This window comes from Osmerus eperlanus, chromosome 15 (genome assembly GCF_963692335.1).
Source record: "Osmerus eperlanus chromosome 15, fOsmEpe2.1, whole genome shotgun sequence".
Classification (NCBI taxonomy): domain Eukaryota; kingdom Metazoa; phylum Chordata; class Actinopteri; order Osmeriformes; family Osmeridae; genus Osmerus; species Osmerus eperlanus.
The window spans coordinates 12098371-12117649 of record NC_085032.1 but is presented as its reverse complement, the minus strand read 5'-3'; the positions used below and the strand labels follow the sequence as shown (position 1 = coordinate 12117649).

General features: G+C 44.2%; 1 protein-coding gene across 1 annotated transcript in view; it reads left to right on the top strand.

Annotated features, from left to right (window-relative positions):
* Nucleotides 1-13561, top strand: part of LOC134035195 (cadherin-7-like) — a 58557-nt gene extending 44996 nt beyond the window's left edge. Inside the window, exons 10-12 of the mRNA XM_062480109.1 lie at nt 4927-5044; nt 6672-6920; nt 11565-13561. Coding sequence (XP_062336093.1) covers nt 4927-5044; nt 6672-6920; nt 11565-12088 — 891 coding nt within the window. The 3' untranslated portion in view covers nt 12089-13561. The remainder of the gene's footprint in view (nt 1-4926; nt 5045-6671; nt 6921-11564) is intronic.
* The last annotated feature ends 5718 nt before the right edge of the window (nt 13562-19279 follow it).

Here is a 19279-nt window from a genome sequence, read left to right as displayed (position 1 = left end):
TGTCAGTAGTCCTATCTCCCCTGCCAGACCAAGATGTCCTCATTAATGTGTTTCTCTCTCCGTGTTCACCCTGGGGATGGGCCGCAAGCTCCAACCCTTCCCACAGACGGCTCCACACGTGAAACATCCTCACCTCGGCCAGCTCAGCTCCAATCCAGGTGCACCCACTTCCTTTCCCTGGCCTGGCCCGTTGGCGCAGCTAGCTCGCTAAGGCTCGGATTAAATAAGAAAGGCAGATATTTCTGGTGGGGGGGGGCCCGAGGCGGAGGGTGTGGGCCGGCACTGTGGCGCTGTACAGGCAGATTAACAGGGAGCACGGAGGTTGGAATACCCTGCCATCTTTCTGGCTTAATTAGGGGCGTCTCGTGGCGCTAGCCCTCTCCTGAGACTCCACTTGTTACGGATCAGCGCTGCGTCTGTCTCCTGCCATAATATTAATTGATATTAAAACAGTGGGGGGAGGGGGCAGAAGGGAGATTGGGGGAGGGCACAGGGGCCGAGGGAGGGGGGAGGTGGGGTTGTGTAGATACAATCGTTACCATCAGTGTAGCCATTACATACATGAGTGGATTTTCCCTGGAACTACGATGGCCCCAATCTGCTGCCACCCTGCCCTTCATGCTACTCTCCTCCCCTTCTGCTACCACCTACCCCTGTTTTCCACCCTCCAGACTACCCCCCCCCTCCCGTGGGTCCAGCATGGACTCTTTGTCAGCATTTAGTTGAGATTAGTTTGTTAGTATTTAATGTTACGTTTAAGATTATTGTTCCAAATAGGTGGTTGGAATTGGAAAATGTACAGGTACATTTTGGTTTGTCAACAATAGGACTGAATTCAAGAGATGTTTGTTCCACGTTGCCCCCACCCTTCTTTGTAATTATCAGTTCTTTCTAGGTGTTTTTTTGAAGTGGGAAATGAAATCAACAATCATACCACAGGCAACAGGGGGTGGCGCGGGGGGGGGGGTCAGTGGGTGGTGATCGTGTATACTTGTGTGTGTGCGTGTGTGCTTCTGGAGTGTGTTTGTGTGAGGGTGTTTCGGTCCTTGTGTGTGTGCGCTTGTGTGTGAGGGGGTGTGTGAGTAGATGCGTGTGTGTGTGTGTGTGATTGTGGTGTTCTATATAAAGGCAGCACCTGGGTGTAGGATCCATGTTCACCCTGACAGCAGGAGATTCAGCGCTGCAGTGCAGGTGCTCCAGAACCTCTGCTCAGGGCTGTTCTTCATTAGTATTTGAGGTGTCATCTTGGTTCTAGACCAACTCAGACATCATTTTAGATAATCAATAGAGAAATCCACAGAGCTGACATATAGAAATGAACGGAGATTGAAAGACGACATTTGTTGAGAGCCACGTATTGATTGCAATCACACCCAGCATCTGTCAGAATTAGGGTCCTCAGCAGGGGGTGGGGGGGTGGGGTAGGTTGTGGGCTCTGCTTGGTGATTTGTAAGTGCTGGCTGCCACTGATGTGCTGGGTGTTGTTGTGGGTGTTCATGTTGCACATGGGGGCATGAGAGACACAGACAGCTAGGGGTGTGAAAACCACAGCACCCCCATCCTAAACCCCCTGCCCCCTTTGACAACATCACGCCCCCCTCCCCCCGGCTCTCCTCCAAACTCACACCCATCACCGCAAGCAACTTGCCAGCGCCTCCGTGTCTCCATGGCAACAGCCGGTTGTCACTCAGACACTCTGTCACTCACTCAGAGTCGATTATATTCACACTGTCAATCCAACTTTGAATTACTGTGCCCGTTATCTTGTTGTGGTGCGCTCCCCTCAGAAGACAAACTCCCTTTCAGTGTCCAGCCTCATCTAGATTTGGAGAAACGAGATTGCTGTGCAGGAAGGCACGTCAAAGACTTTTGGGCCGACCAGTCCTATCCTGATCCGTCTGTGGCGAATGCCGGGGTCATGAACTCCCACAGAGAGACATGAACGGCACATAGATTAAACATACCAACCTGATTCACGTGCCGTGTCCAAGAGGGTCCAAGAGAATGAAACCACTCCTTCATCAAGTTCTGGGGGAACTTCTGAAACAACAATCACTGTACTTATTGCAGCTGAAAACGAACCATGCAGTTGGTTTAGAGCCAGATCCCACTCTATATGTCTGGAGCCCCAACCACACTGAGAGTGCTCATGTCCTAACACTAGCAGATAAGGGCCTGCTTTGCCTTATCTGCCTTTGTTGCTCCAGGCAAACTGTGAGGTCATCCTACATTATGGGAACCAATTTATCTGTCATTTCTATAAGTATGTTGGGTAGCAGCAGTATGACCTATGTGTGTGAGTGTGTGTGTGTCCACTCTGCGAGTGTATGCTAGCCAGTGAATGTGTGCTCGCATGAGTTTATGTTAGCGAGAGTGTGTGTTAGTTGTGTGTGTGTGTGTGTTCAGGGCGCGAGTGTGCAAACAGCCCCCAGCTTTCCCATGTGTGTTTACTCACTTCTCTTCAAAAAAAGTCACAAATGAAACCACGGCCACCCCTTTAACATCTATTACATCTGACACCCAGACTTGTGTAAACTCAAAACCCCTTTAATTCTCTGATTTATCTGGCTGCTCTGTCTCCTGGCTGACAGGCACCGTTCAGCTGGTGCCCGTTAATGTCTCTTCATGTGAATTTATGTTCACAGCCCTGTCTTTCTCCTTCCGTATCCTATTCAGCCCATTAGAGGATTCAGCGACCAAAGCCCCATGAAAAGGGTTTGCCTGGAAGCGGTGCTAATGAAAGGCATAAGATGTTACAGAGTGGTTGAAACAAGGTTGGATTGACAATTTTCGAGCTGTATGAACTTGTTTGTTCATAAGGTCAGATACAGTCTGTATCAATAGATACATGTGTACACACATATACTGTATGTGTGTGTGATCTATTGTTAGTTGGTGAACCTTGGTGAGGCATAACCATCTGATGCTAAACACACATTGCACTGCTCAGGTAGGGGAAGATAGGAATGAATTGTCTGTTCAGTATGTTCATCTGAAAAATAACATATTTTATGACGGACTGCATAGAACATGTCCATCTGCACTAATGATTCACACAACATGATCAACAGCCCAAAATATGTCAGTTATGTAGGATTAGTCAGGAGGAATGTGTACATATGCTAGAGCTAGTGTAGATAACATGTGCTCCGTCAGTCCCTGGAAAATATTTGAATCTGACAAGAACTATGTGGAGCCAAGAAAACCGCCACGGTTTCTGTTTTGTTGATTTATTTCTGTTTTTGTTGAGTATTAGAGTGTAAATTATTCATCAAATTTCACTGTATTCTGCCAGTTTTAATTGGCAGGCAGTCTCCCAAACCTACTCAGAGTCCTCCTACCTGACAGTCTATAGACACAAGCATTTAATCACAGATGGCAACTGATAATCCTGGTCGACCACTGCGATGCACCAAGCCATGGAAGACAAGGCTTCTGTATCAGGTCTACTTTAAATGCAGGCCTGAATGTTGTGACTATGTGATAATTAACTGTGAAGGGCTTTTAAGATAGCTCGTGGACGCTCTCCCTGGGTTTTCATGGTCTTGGGAGAGGTTGGAGTTCGACATTCTCCACATTTAGACTGTGTGATTAGAAGCACAGAGGGACAGCTGTTAAGTCTGTGAGGTGTGCTTGTGTCATACTGGAACAGGAAGTGTGTTTTTGACTTTAGCTGTGGCCTGGATGTTTGTTCAGAGGTTATTGGTTCCGGAGAAACAACTCTTTGCAAAAATGTGTGCCAGCATTGAGATATTCAACCGTGGTGGATTTGCTACTGGATGTTGTTGTCTAGAAGTGTACTTGTAAGGTATAAGACAGCGGCCAAGAGAGTCTTTAGCAGTATGATTAATTAATTTAATGGGGGTCTTGAAGGTCTCACCTGGCCAAGCTTTAAATTAGATTTTTAGGACTTTCGAAGCAAACCTAAAACATCTTAAAACTACAGTAGAAGTTGTACAAAAACACTTACTTCAGGCTGTTTGATTTGTGTGGCAACAATTGTTTAAACATGCAGTACATTATACATGTAAAAGGGAGTGAGAACACAATACACAAATACTGTTTACTCCCCATTGAATCTCCCATGAACAAGATCCCAGAGATGTTCTTCTGTTTGGCCTGCAGCAAGCTATAAAGCACAGCTCATCACAAGTCAATTTAACAATATGAATTCTGTACAGTTGCTGAGTTGCCTGGTGTGGTTTTTATGGTAAATCTTCATTATGAATAGACTTCTGTGTTTCTGAGCTTTATCGGGATATAAACCTCGCCTTTCAGCAACATTTAAATCTGTATATTATGACTCTGACAGTGTCCAGCAGTCTGCTGATGAAGTGCATAATTTCAGATGGAGAAACACACTTACGTTGAGCTGTCTCGTGTTCATTCTATGTTGAAGACCATTGGTGAAGAGTCCCTGAGTGTAACATCCCCAATAGACAAACAGATTTGACTCCTTCATATCCTGTGCCTTTTAGAAAGCGTTAGATTTGTAAAAGGAAATGTCATCCTTAAGAGCCTCAATGGCTCTTGCCAAATAAGCACTTACTGCAAGTGATAAGTGATGTAAAACCATTGCCAATGTCATAAAATACATTTTTTCAATAAATCAAATTCAAGTTGATTTGCTCCATTTTACTCAGGCTATTACCTTGGCTTGGTGTTGGCAGCGATTTATATGGTTATGTGCATTAGCCTATACCAGAATAGAACCAAGTCACCCAACCATGTTTTTCTAACAGAGCTTATTTATACCGCCACCAACAGAGAAAACATGTCCTCGGCTTTAGATTTATGGCCAGAAGATAATCAAGCCATTGGGGTTGGATTCAATCAATCAACCAGCCAATCAGAGGCCGTAATAGCCAATTTGAAGAACAGGGGGAGCCAATCAGGAGTGATTCAGCCTGTCCTCTGCATCCCCAGGTGATCCAGACCATCAGTGCGGTGGACAGTGACGAGCCACCCAGCGGGCATCGCTTCTACTTCTCCCTTGCTGCAGCGGTCGCAGGAAATCCCAACTTTACCCTGAGAGACAACAAAGGTACCGCTAGTGTCATACATGTACATCCTCCACTTACATGTACAACCTCCACTTACATGTACATCCTCCACTTACATGTGCATCCTCCACTTACATGTGCATCCTCCACTTACATGTGCATCCTCCACTTACATGTGCATCCTCCACTTACATGCTCGACCTCCTCACACACTCACACTGCCAACCAAGAACAACACAAGCACATTCACAGTCCCTACATTCAACAACACACACATTCACAGTGCCTACATTCAACAACACAAGCACATTCACAGTGCCTACATTCAACAACACACACATTCACAGAGCCTACATTCAACAACACAAGCACATTCACAGTGCCTACACACACACACACACATCCAGTGCCTACTGTTTCTCTACACTGACTTGATACCACCATACCCACTAAGTCTCCACTGTAGCTCTTTAAGATCACATTTACTAGCTCTTTAAGCTTGCATGCCATTTACTTGCAGGTAATTAAGTTCCTACCCCTACACCATAACAAGCCAATCACTCACACCCTGACCAAGTCTTACTGTAACACACACTGAGAAACAGCTATTGTAGTTCAGTGTTGAGCGGTTACCTGGCACCTGGCTGTGCTGGGTGCTGTGTAGTTACAGTGTAAGTTGCAGGGGTTTGACATGCTTTCCACTTTACAGTAAAGCAACATTAGCCTAGAAGCCGTACAAGGACTTTGTATGTCAAACTAAGCTATAGATTCTTACAAATGCTCAGTCAAGAGTCAATGCTGAAGGATTATTTCTGTACTTGTTCATTGAAATGTACTATATTATTATTATGATGTATGGATGTATGTGTTGGTGTATGAATGTTAGATTTATGGTGTATGGTAAATATACAGAATATTACATATGTATTGTAGAGTGTTAAATGTTATGGCTAAACAAGGTTTTAGTGTACTGTAAGGATCCCATTTTGAAAGTGTTTAATCTGCAAGATTATCAAGCCCCTTTTACCTTCATGAGTTTAAATGTCAATGTTGTTTGAATGTGAATGTGTTCATGGAACAAATGGCCAAACCTACTCAATAAATGGTCAATGGAGGACTCTGATGGCCTCTTCATATATGAGATTGTGTTAAAGACGAATGACTTGGCTGCTGCAATACTAAACTTCATAAATGACTCTTCATGACCCCGCAGAACTCATTCTGTTTGTGTTAATGAAAATTATCAGACAGCTGGTCCCATCTATCCCATTAGTGAGACTCTTATGTCTATCTAAATAGATGTTGTTGCAGTGGCGCATACAACAGCTGTTGATGAGATGTTAATGATTGACAGTTTTGTCTTTAGTACACCTAGGTTGAAAATAATTTAAATTAAGGAAGTATATTTAATGCGTCTTGTGTGGCACAATGGAAACCCTAAACCACCTCTCCCTCCAAAAACTCCACCCACCTGGCCCTTCAGGCAGTCAAAAACAAACAGACCAGTATTTTAGTGGGATTATAAACAGTTAGTGGGATTATTAGTGGGATTATAAACAGTATATTAGTGGGATTGTTGTTCCTAATCTGTCCTGGTGGTAATACAATAATGATAGGAAGGTTCTTGTCTTCGTCCTGACTGATCGGTGTCTTCGCCCTCCTTCGCAGACAACACGGCGTCCATCGTGACGAAGCGAGCCGGGTTCAGGAGGCGGGAGCAGTCCATGTACCGCCTGCCAGTGCTGATCATGGACAGTGGTAGCCCCGCCCTTAGCAGCACCAACACCCTATCGGTGAGCGTGTGTGACTGCGACTCGGACGGCGAGGCCCTATCATGTGGAGCGGTGGCGTACACGGCGACCGGCCTCAGCACCGGAGCTCTGCTCGCCATCCTGGGCTGCATCCTCACTCTGCTGGGTGAGATCACACCCATACACACTCACATATATACTGTACATATGAACACACACACGCACACACATACGTAGACATGCACACTCACACACTTATAGAGTACACATAAACATACGCGCACACACACAAACATGAATAAATTGACATCAACGCATTAGCTGTCTGAAATATGCTTGTTTTCTATGTAGGTCTAACAGTTATAGTGGTGTACTTATCTCCTATCTAAGGGCCATCAGGCTAGGTTGTCTGCAGATAGCGAGGTGGGGGTCAATTCCCTTTCAATTCAATTTGTTCCGAATTTTAATTGACTTTGGCAGTTCAGCTTAATTGAGGTTAGTCATACTGGCTAATGATTTACATGATATTAATGATTAAGAAAAAAACTTTGGGAATTTAGAACATTTTTCCGGGAGTTGCGTTCTTAATGAAGCACCCACCCTGACCCTTCTATGATAGAAGTAGATCTGTTGGATTGATGACAGGTGATTGGTTAATTAACTCTCTAGAGATGTTTTAGTTTCAGGGAATACAATTATCCATCTTAGTCTACTTCACTCTTATTTTTTACTTAATTTAACCTTAATTTAGGCAGGCCGCTCCTTTGAGAGATAGTGGTGTGTTTGTGTGTGCCAGTCTCACAGTGATAACCGCATCGTTTGGTGAGCTATTTGTAATAATGCTTTGAACTTTTAAATGAGATTTAATTAACAAAGTTAAAGTAAGATGCAGCATCGAACAATCGTAAATGGGGTGTTTCATAGCCAATAAAACCCACATTCACAACCTGTAACCACACAGCACAGGCAGGCCCATTGTTTTATGCACTGGTACACTTTACTGGAAGTTGAGATTGAGTCTAAGCAGAAACACATCATAACAAAAAAAGTGTATCTGAGAGGGTCTAAAGTCACTTTTATTTCAGTTCTCAGAAATGTGCCTCATTCATTGCAACAAGGGAATACTTTGGTGATAAATGAGAATTTCAAAGGAGCAGCAGGGAGGAGAGGGAGTCCGCAGAGCTCTGAACTCAGCATGGATAATAGAACGCAGGCTCCATGGCCCCAGGCCACATTAGAAGAACTAATGGCCTCTAGTTTAATATACCTCCAACCCTGTGAGTGTGTAGGTGTGTGTGTGTGCACACACCTACACTTGCATGTGTGTACCTGCTCCAGCGTATGCGTGTACATCTCTTAAAGTGCCCTCAACAGTGGCTCTGTCAGGCCAAATTGTGTCCTAGGGCCAAATACTGTCCTACCTGACGTCACAATGCCGTTCCGATGCAAGGATGCGTCCGTCGCTATGCCGACCTTAAATTCCAGAGATATCTACGCGTGCTAGCAGGAAACTGCAGAGCTGCCAACTCTCACGGTTGCGCCGTGTGACACACGCATTTCAACCATTTCTCACGCTCTCACGCCACACATTGTATATCTCACGCTGAAAAGGCAACGCCAAACAAGTAGCCACGCTAACCAGTATAGCAACCATGACAGTTTCCTGCTAGCACTCGTAAGTATCTCAGGAATTTAAGGTCGGCATAGCGACGGACGCATCCTTGCATCGGAACGGCATTGTGACGTCAGGTAGGACAGTATTTGGCCCTAGGACACTATTTGGCCTGACAGAGCCACTGTCTCAGACAGTTGCATTCTCTTCTCAATCCTGCAGAAGTTCCCTCCTTTCCTTCTCCTCCCTCTTCCACTTTTTTCCTCTGTCCTTTTTTCTCTCCGCTCTCTTTTCTTTTTCCTCTATACTCTATCATTTCTTACATCCCTGTTTGCCCCTTCTTTTCTCTCTCCCCCTCCCACACCTACACACACACACACACTTTCACACACACACACACACACACACACACACGCACACACACACACACTGTGGTGCATTAACACCCCACGCACAGCCTTCTCCCCCTCTTCCTGGTCCATCAAGACCCGGTTCAATCTGCCATCCTGCAATTGTGCCTGTGATTGCATGTGATTGCATTGTTTGGCCTGCAAGGAAAGCCTTGAATCAGACCTGTGGAGGTGTTGCCGTCTTCCTCAGGTGCTGTCAGCTGCTCAGACCTGGTCTCTCATCACAGCCAACGCTGCAGGCCAATCCAGCCCCCATTCCCACCTGATTCCAGTCATCTTTCATCATTGTAGTCTAATAGCCCCATGGGATTTCCTTTTGAAACCGAGCCGTGCCTCTCAAGTCTGGCCGCCCCTAAACCGGGCTTGGTGTTCATTAGGAGGCACCAGGTAGACCTCCATCTGGAACCTAGCTTAGCTGCTGTAGCTTACTGAACCACCTGTTGTAAGAGGGCCTGTGTCTGTTTAGATTTTAGTGAGTGCCTTTCTGTGTGTTCGATTGTGTGTGTGTGTGTTGTGTGCCTGTGTATGTGTGAGTGTGGGTGATAAAAAAAGGAGAGAGAGTATATCATCGCACACTTTCACACAAGGCGGTCGTTAGTCATAGTTTAATTCCCCACCGTGACAATGGATTTGATTGTCATCACTGCAAAGTTTTCACCTCCGAGCACTACTAGACAATCTTCACACTCTCCATCTTTGTTTTATTCAAATGTCATTTCCTTTTATTCCAGATGAATATGCACAAGGTTACTGCCACATTCCACAGAGCAAAGTTGGTTGACACATCATTCATTGATAAGACGTAGAATGTCTCTCCAAGTCTGAGTGCAGGTCAGGGAAGGCTTCATCTCAGAAATGTCTCATTAAAACAGTTGCCATGGGCCACTTGTGCTGTCATGGTGGCATCGGTCATTAGCCTTTTATAGAGACTTGAGTTTTCAAACTGCAGGGAATATTCTGGTTTCCTCTGGGAAGCTGAATTGTAGTCCTCTGTCTGTCTGTTTGTCTGCCTGTCTGTCTGTCTGTCTGTCTGTGTCTCTGTCTGTCTGTCTGTTTGTTTGTCTGTGTCTCTGTATGCCTGTCTGTCTGCCTGTCTGCCTTCCTGGCTCCCTGCCTGTCTGTCTGTCTATTTACCTGCCTGTCTTCGTGTCTGCCTACCTGCCTGTCTGTCTCGACTGTTTAGTGTGCACACATTCAAATGGTAGCATAGCCTGAAATGTGCAGCATAGCATTTCCTATAAATCACTAAGTGACTGTCCTACCAAGTAAGCGATCAGCCTTGGGTTTGCATGAACTCAGCATGACAGAGTCCAGACGGTCTGCATTCTGCCCCGAGAACAAGACTGCATGCTACACTTCATTATAATCATTGTACTGGTTAGGAGAGAGCTGCAAAGAAAACCATCCTTGCTCAGCATTGATTGTGCTTGATGGATCGTTTAAACAATTCAATTACTGCAAATCCAGGATAACACCGAATTGCTGTTTTATTTTCCCCTTACATGGTTTAGTGTCTTCAGTGTATATCCGACATGAAAGGCGTATTCACTGTGTGATAGCGCCGGGCTTTAGTGGAAGAGGCTAGTGTGTGGATATCATACAGGCCTCTTCATGGCTGTCACGGTGGAGTAGTTCATATGCCCGGCCACGCTGCTTCCCTCTCTCAATTGGCAGTTGGCCGACACCCAGCATGTGACATACGGCCCCCAGCTCTGAGGTAAGGCACCAAAACGGAAAGAGCTTAGCTCGAAAGTACGGGAAATGTTCAATTTTAACATGCCATGTGCCTCGTAATTCACGCAGCCTGGCGGAATGATCTGGAAATTTTGAACAAGAGCTACTGCGAATTCTATGAGAGGTGACTCTATGTCTATAGACGCCATGCTAGAATGCTTTCTCCCCGAGGCAACATTTACCACAGCCCCAGGCACAGTGCATGTTCACACTAGGAATGATCTGAGGTGAACAGGCAGCACTGCCAGGAAGTGATCTGACACTCTAGGTAGACTGACCACTCCGGTACTGAATAAGACAAGGCTGAGTTCTACCTACATACCACTGCAGCGGACTACAGCCAGCCAGCCAGCCACTCACTAACAGCAGCAGGAAGAGGGCTATCCATTCATCAGCTTCTCCCCCAGCCTTTCATGTGACACTGCCTCCCCTCCTCCTCCTCCATTTGCTCTCTTATTATGAGGTGTGAAGCGGTGTTTGCCTTCGGTTCCACGGTCTCTCTCCCTTGCCCGCGGAGCCCAGACACGGCTAAGGGAAGAAATATGGGGCCACGGAGCGATATTTCACTGGCACCAGCGTGACAGTGATGGATGGAGGATCATTAGACATTTGCCAGTTTGCGAGGGTGCGGAGAGTTATTTTGAGAAATAATATATGGGAGAAGGAACAGGGATTGGAGGAGGGGTTCACGGAACTTCTGAGAAGGCCCAAGATTCCAGTTTGGGGAACTTTCCCACCAGTTAGGAAGTTGTGTGCAAAATGGAGGAAGGTGGAAGTAATGGAGTATATATTACTCTGTGTTGTGCAAGGGTGTCTGTAAATTATTTTCCCTTTTTGTAAAATTAGACTCATGATTCTTATTTCAAATAAAAACACGGATTAGTACTCCTCCCATATCAATATTCCTTTAGGTCTTAGTTAATAGTTTCATCAGTATACTTTTTGTATACAAAAAGTATACTGATGCAACTATTAACTAAGACCTAAAGTATACTGATATATATATCAATATTGGACGTGTAATGTAAAGTTATGCTGCTGCTCTGGTCCTCAGTTATGGTGCTGCTGATCGTGAGCATGAGACGGAGAAAGAAGGAGCCTCTGATCCTGGAGGAGGAGCGGGACATCCGGGAGAACATCGTCCGCTACGACGACGAGGGTGGCGGGGAAGAGGACACCGAGGCCTTCGACATGGTCACCCTGCGCAACCTCAACGTCATCCGGGACCCCAAGGTCCGGCGCGACGTCACCCCAGACACGCCCACCTTCTTCCCGTACCCTTCCTCCTCCTCTTCCTCGCGCCCCGCCTACAAGACGCTGCCGGACAACGTGGTGTTCCGAGAGTTCATCTGGGACCGGCTGAAGGACGCCGACGTGGACCCGTCCGCTCCGCCCTACGACTCTTTGCAGACGTACGCTTTCGAGGGAAGTGGCTCGGTAGCAGAGTCCCTGAGCTCACTGGAGTCCCTAAGTACAGAATCAGAGCACAACTACGACTATCTCAGCAACTGGGGTCCACGTTTCAAAAAGCTGGCCGATCTCTACGGCAACAGCGACAGCAGCAGCGTCTTCTCATAGCCGAAACTTATTTTCCTCCGCCCGCCCCCACCCTCCATCCCCGAGTTCGAGCCGAACTTAGAAAAAGCCAACAATAGGCGTTTATTGTTACAGTACCTGAGGATAAAATGATCTCTTCTGCCATAGTGGGGCAAGCTTCTGTGACAACAAACGTGATTGATAAGGAAAAAAAAGAGAACATGCCGATCTTGACTTCAAAGGATTTGGTTTGTTTACTTCCCTTGTTAGGATTTTCAAAAGTGTGACACCGCAAGTTCTGAAATGGACTTCAAAAGGGACATGACTGAAGGTGAAACCTTGTGAGCAGAGACATTAAAAGGTTTTGTGATGCTGGGCCGGGGTCCAGTCATTGACAGCAGATTACATTCACAGTACAGTACTTTTAAGAGAAGGCACCTGCTCTTTCATTACAGCAATGGGCACAGACCCAGCACTCAGACCCAGCATTCCTGCTTTAATGGGTTTCTTTGCTCTTTTGGCAAAACAAACGAAAAAAAAAGAACAAAAAATCCCCCAAACTTGAACAGAAGTACTGTGCCACTTGGCTAATTGGTAGTCCCTCGCCCGTTCCTTTTTCAAGTCATTGAGTGTGTCGATGTTTTGTTCCGTTGGTCAATTTGAAACAGATCTGGAAGACAATCGCCTTGGACTTGAGACAGATTCCAGACAAACAGCTTATCAGGCGGTTGAACCTCTCTGTTGTTTACAAGAGCCCATAGCCAGCCACACACACTGTACCTACCTGTTAGGGGGGTGTATTCACAGCTAAATAATGACATGTTGCCAGTTTGTTTGTCTCCTTTGGTATGGAGGTAAACATGCATTTTATTCCTCTTAACAATGCATTTTTCTGATATTACCGTGTGGTGTTTGCCTTTCAATCTCTTATCCTTAGGCCGGACTTGTTCTATTGCCAAGTCGAATTTTGTGTAACAACAATGTGGTAATTATGTAAAACACAGTACCAAGATTATTTTTTTCTTTGCCCTTGTTTGCCCTTGTTTGCCAAGGAATTGTTTATGGTCAAACCTGTTACATTTGGAAAGCTTTGTTGAAAGGGTTGGCGTCAACGCTGTGCTGGGTCCTGAAAGGTTCCTGTAAACAAGACGCCGACGCCTGAAGAACGTCTTTGAATCTGGGAATGATTCGCTTGAGTGACTTAACTGGACAAAAATTCCCTGGTATTTGTAGAGAGAGTGTATCAAATCTTTCTTTCAGAGATGTGGTTGGCAGAGTTAGATGAAGGTTGTCTGTGGCTCTTATTGTGTTTATTGATGATAAAGGACACACTGTACGACAATGGTATTGTGACGACAAATTTGTCATATTTTCAAACAAAATTGGTTTTGAACTGTTACCACTGGACGTCAAAATGTTAATCGAAAATGTATTCCTATTTATTTAGCAGAAGGCAGAAATATGTGACAGATCTTTTTATCCTTTTTGCTGACAATAAAACGGACATTCAGTTCCTCAAGAGACTGGGCTGACTTCTTTCACTTTCACAAAACGAAACAAAACCCATTTCCCTTTCCTCAAGAACCCAGATGGGAGGGTGGGGAGGGTGGGGGTATGTGGAGGAGGGAGGGAAGAAAGGAGGAAGGTTTTCTGTTTATTTCACGTCTCCTTTCAATGGGGCTTTGTAGTTGAAAGGCCCGTATGAAACAAAGTGTCAGACTCGGCGCTCTGCAGAGGCGTGTGATGAATGGAGGCTGCTCTGCCAGTCACCTTAACTAGCCTTTTGCAAATTAGGCAGGTTCTGCCCCTGTGGTTGGTGAGGCTCTAGGTAAGGGCAGATACCTCTGCTGGGGGCATGGGACAACACACACTTATTGTAGTGTATTTGTGTCATCCCTGTTGTTTTTCCAATTGGTTGTGTGTTTGTGTGTGTGTGTGTGTGTGTGTGTGTATACTGTACCTCACCCTCTTCAAGGTAATAACTACACACAAAAGCTTAAAGATGTGTTCTTGACCCCATCAGCAATGCAATTTCCTTATAACCTGATGAGTAACTCAGTCAATTTGCCAAGTAAAAAAAATGAAAAAATATATATATTTAAGGGGATTTTATGATTGGACTGTTACAACAAACACATTTGAGATAGATGTTGGTTGATTGTTTGGTTTGAATGCTATCTTTAGCTCCACTGTCAACATTATCTTGGCCTCTGAATTCTCACTTTAAATCAACTGAATATGTGGGAGTTTATTTTACAAGCCAATTCCACAGCTTTGACAGCAAGGACTATTACTTATTGAAGTGTAACCCAACATTTAACCTCTTTTATATTACAGGTAAAGAGCCTGTTAGATGTAATTGAAATGCACCATAACCAGTGTTTTCATTAAATCCAATTAACTTCCATATCTGTCACAACGATTTTTAGGGAATCAAAAGTACTGTGATTATTGTGTAGAATCCCAGTCAGTGTTCCTCCTATATTGATAAAATGAAGTGATGCAACACTGAATACAATGCCTGCTCCGGCTCTCTAAGTCTCCCTCAATAGCTTTGAGTCGTATGAATACAATTGACGGTGCTGTAATTCACCGTGATGCAACAATCAGCAATGGGACTGTTATGCATCCTCGCCCGGGCCGGGTAAATATGCAGTCTTTCTTCTTACAGGTATTGACATAGTTTGCTAAGCTTTGAAGAAAGGCAAAAGTAGAACATCAGAAGAGTAGCCTGTGTAGAGGACCCCCCACCCCAACATTTAAAAAAAATAAAAATAAAGGCCGCTATTATCTTCATAATGGCTGGGGAACAAAGAGGGCTTCTTTGACTGGACACTTTAAAACGTTTTTGATGTTAGCGACAAGGAAAGTTAGTTTTCTTCTCCAAAGACTTCAATGTCAAATGCCTTTATATTGTCAAGTATTATGTATTCTCAGATTCCAAAAGATGCTACTGTGCACAAATAATTTATAAACTTGACATTTTACAACTTTAACGTTTTGTACCAGGGATAAAGTATGGTTTGAGCAAGCACAATCAATAATCCCAACTTTCTGTTTAGCCATGTAGTTCGGCAGCAATTTTACAGTCACACTTCAACATTGATTCTCTGGCTTCTCTAGCTGGATAATGTCCAGTAGTAATTATTTGAAACAATGTTTTGGGCTACAGACTGTTTTACAGGCTCCTTTGTGATCTTGTGTGCAGCAATAATCTGAACAGGTGGTTAGAACTAGAATTATAATGAAGCTTTATACTGAGCTTTTTGTCCGGAAAATTAAGAAAATAATGATTAATTGACGTGTCTCATAAGTTCATTACCAGGCTGTGTGCCCGTCCTCCTTGATCTCCTGAAGAATTTTTTCAGTTCCAGGGCAGTAAGGTTCTGTATATCAATCACACAGTGGTCTCCTGTCCCATGGGCTTATGACACAGATCCAAGTTTTTGTACTTTATATTAGGGAGCTGGTCTGAATCAATACACATCGAGATTTTGCTTTAGCCTGTCTGGGGCTTTCAGGGTTTGAACTTCGCAGACTACTTTTAGAGGACCATTGCATTGTAGATACAGATAGAAAACGTTTCTATCCACAATAATGGAGATGGCCTTTTATCCTGGCAGCAGCACAAGCACATTTGGAATCCAGCATTCACCTGTCAATCAAAATCAGAAGAAAGTGTCTTGGAAGCCAAGGGCCGGGGGGTACTTAGTAGCAATCAGGACACTCTGGTATCACAGGCTCAATCTGAACCTGGGCAGATTAAGCTTGCTGGCCCAGGGGCTGGGTAGGCATCAGACCTTTCACTCTGTCCTTATCATAACCATGCATCAGCAACAGATTGTTCTGAAGAGGCGCTGGCCATTTTTAGAGACAAGAGAAAATAGACATCCCCTGCTCCAGACTGTCAGGTAGAACACTGCTAATAGAGTCTGACCTCCCTGTATTCGGCTGCAGAAATCACTTGTGTGTAATAGCCTTATCTTCTGGCATGAAGGAGGACTGGTGGAGGGGAGAACGTTCATCTGGCAGCCAATCACTGCTGGGACGCCATCATTATTCCAAGACTACTCCTGCAAATACAAATGTATCCAAGTGCATCTTTACTTTTGCGTATTTACCAAAACAGCTGTGATGTCTACCTATGTATGGTTGGCAGGTGTTGTTGCTACCTGTCAGGATATTCTGGCGAAGTGAACATTGACGCTGTCCAAGTGTGCTTTCTACTGGTGCAGTGAAAAGGACAATTTAATGAGAGACCACAGAAATCCCCGCTATCATCTGAGATGTACTGGATATCAGCAATTAAAATTTTCAACAGCAATTTCTGACCTAAAACTGTCTGATGACTTAAGCTGTAAAGATAATCAGCACAAGAGGCATTGCTGACGGCAACATCACATGGAAACAGGTTGCTTGCCCATAAGAGCAGTCAGATATTATATACTTTTTCTGTGTGTATATTTACCTTCTCTTCAAATCTGACCTAACAACAGCCTGTACCAGTGCTATAATGGCAATACACACCACATTGTTGTGGCCTTTGGCTGAAAATAGATAAAAGCAGGGCTCAGCCTTCACAAACCACATATTGATGCATGTGTCTTCAAAGATATACTCAGCATGAAACTAAACTGCCAAAACTGGGCGAGTTCAAACTTTTTGTCCTTCCCCACTGATAGAAAACTTGCCAGTGCTACCCCTGGCCATCCATGGGTGCCTGACGGTGGCAGGTGTGTACACAGAAGACAGTCTGGGCTCGTCTGGGCCACACCTCTCCCCACAGCTAGTCTTTTGAAAAAGAGAAAAGGATGGAAAGGAAGATCAAAGGGGCTTGCCAGCACCATGTTTTATTCTCTCTCTCTTCTCTGCTGCACACACGGTTGTCAGGGCCTTCAGCCTCTGGAGTGTTAGACTGCAGGGCGCTGTAAGGTTCCACTCAAATGAGACCGGTCCTGGACCTGGGCAATATAAATAATTCTCTTGTGAGGTGTGAATAAGCAAAATCTTATCCTAGGGCACCCAGAGAGGCCGAAGGACTGTGAAAGTAGACCAGCAATGGGAGAAACAAAAGAATTAGAAAATTTAAATGAACCCAAAAAATTAACTTCAATTGAATTCACATTTGACTTATTATTGAAATATATTTGTAGCTTGGGCCATGTAGTGATTTATTCTAGATGTAACTATTTATCACAGAACAGAGTAGAAGGCATTGAAGAAGGAGTCAGACAAGAGGCTTTCAATGTTTACTAAGGCTCAGCAAACAATTCTATTATCAGTGTTGGCACAGCATCAAAAGGAAACCAACAGTTTGAAACAAGATGTTTAAAGACAATTATAACTTGTCTCCTGTGCAAAAACAAAGACAGTTATATTACAAAGACTTGAATATTTCCAATTACCTGTTACTGTTTTGAGTACCTTTCAAAACCTCTCAAAAGAGGTACTCAACCTTCAGGGTATGACCAGTTAACCAGAAGATGAAGTTAAATGACCAAGCTTATCTTTTTTCATCAGTAACTGTAGAGAATCTAACACCCAACATAATAAACATAAAGGTGCTGGACGGTCTTAAGCCAGCCAATGTTGTTATGTTGTACAAACTATAACAACATCGAAATTCAAGTAACTAGGAGACTTAAGTAACAAATACCTTAGTGATGATTGACAAAAGCCTGTCAAAGTCCTGTCAGTACTTAATGAGCCTTAATGGACCAAGGCCTAATTAGCAGAAGTGTATTCTCTTACATATGTTTGCTGTGTTATCATTAGCCAAGCTTGGTGAGATACGTGTGGGTGGTGTGTGTGCTTGTTTATCCTGTATACATGGAAAACTGTTACACGCTACAGAGCAAGCATCTCGTCAGTGGGACCTGTTCTGTATTAATGGGTACGGACTTCAAGACTAATTGATCCTCTACAGACTTGAGAAACGGATGCGAGCAACAAAGCAATCTTTCCAAATGATTAGATTTGGGATTTGCTCGTACCTTTCGCTGTCTTTGTGTTGAATTGTAAATGCTGGTTAACGAAGAGAAATATAAAAAGGCCAGACCCAATGAGTCTTATGTCCTCTTTAAAAGCCTTGATACATTTGCTACCATGTGAGAGTGTTTTTATTTGGATTTTCGAATGAAAAATGATTTTCCTATGGGGAAGTCCTTGAACACCTGTGGTCCATAGGACATGGGTCCACTTCCCAGTTTTCTAGCACTGCAGCCCAGACCAACATGATCACTATAGAGAATACTTACTCTAACCTTTCTGCTGGACCTTCTTTATGCTGTATTTGTACTTGGCTTTGGATGAAACCTGCTAAAGTGCATTTGGTTAGAAAATTTGAACCATGTATTTTGTAGAACTTACATAACTCCCCCCCCCCCCCCAAAAAAAAAAAATCTACATTTCACCCAATCCCTCACAAAATACACCTACCGCCTACCGGTACTCCTTAATTTCAATCTTCAACCAGCCTGTCCCCCCAGCCCACTTGCTGCCCACTTGAAATTCTGGTTATTTAGTTTGTAAGGAGACCGTGTGATGATTTTTGCAACATTCTTTGTTTGATTATCTGTTGGATTAATATGTTTTGGATTTAATGTTCTGATTTTTGTGTAATAGTTGTGTTTGTTCAATAAATACTTAATACTATAATCAAAAGAGATTTAACCATTTTGATTGTGTGCTCAGATTTACACTACACTGCACAAGGATATGTCTGTGCTCTTTCTAGATAATAATTTAAGGTTAACATACAGCAAAACTCCACCTTAAATATTGTAGTTTGTCCATCAATACCAAATTATTTTTGCAACATTACCATCCGGATGTACATGAAAGGGTGGGGTTCAAACTATTATTAACAGTATTATCTTCCCCTGGCTCACTCTTCCCCTGTGCCAAGGAACTGCAGATGTGCTGATCACAGTCAACCTGCACACACACACACACACACACACAAACAAACACACAAACAAACACACACACAAATAAACACACACAAACACACCCACCACGCACACAAACACACAACTCTTTCACTACATCCCCCTACTTCCACCACACCTCACCCCTCTCTCTCCCGCTGTCTGCTTGGTCTACATAATTCATGAGGTGAGGACCGGAGCATCTCCAGATGACCTGTCGTTTCCCCTTAGTCTCCATCACGATGGCCATACGCTGCCGACACTGGAGGCGGCCGGGGGAGATCTATCTGAGAGCTGCCTGAGA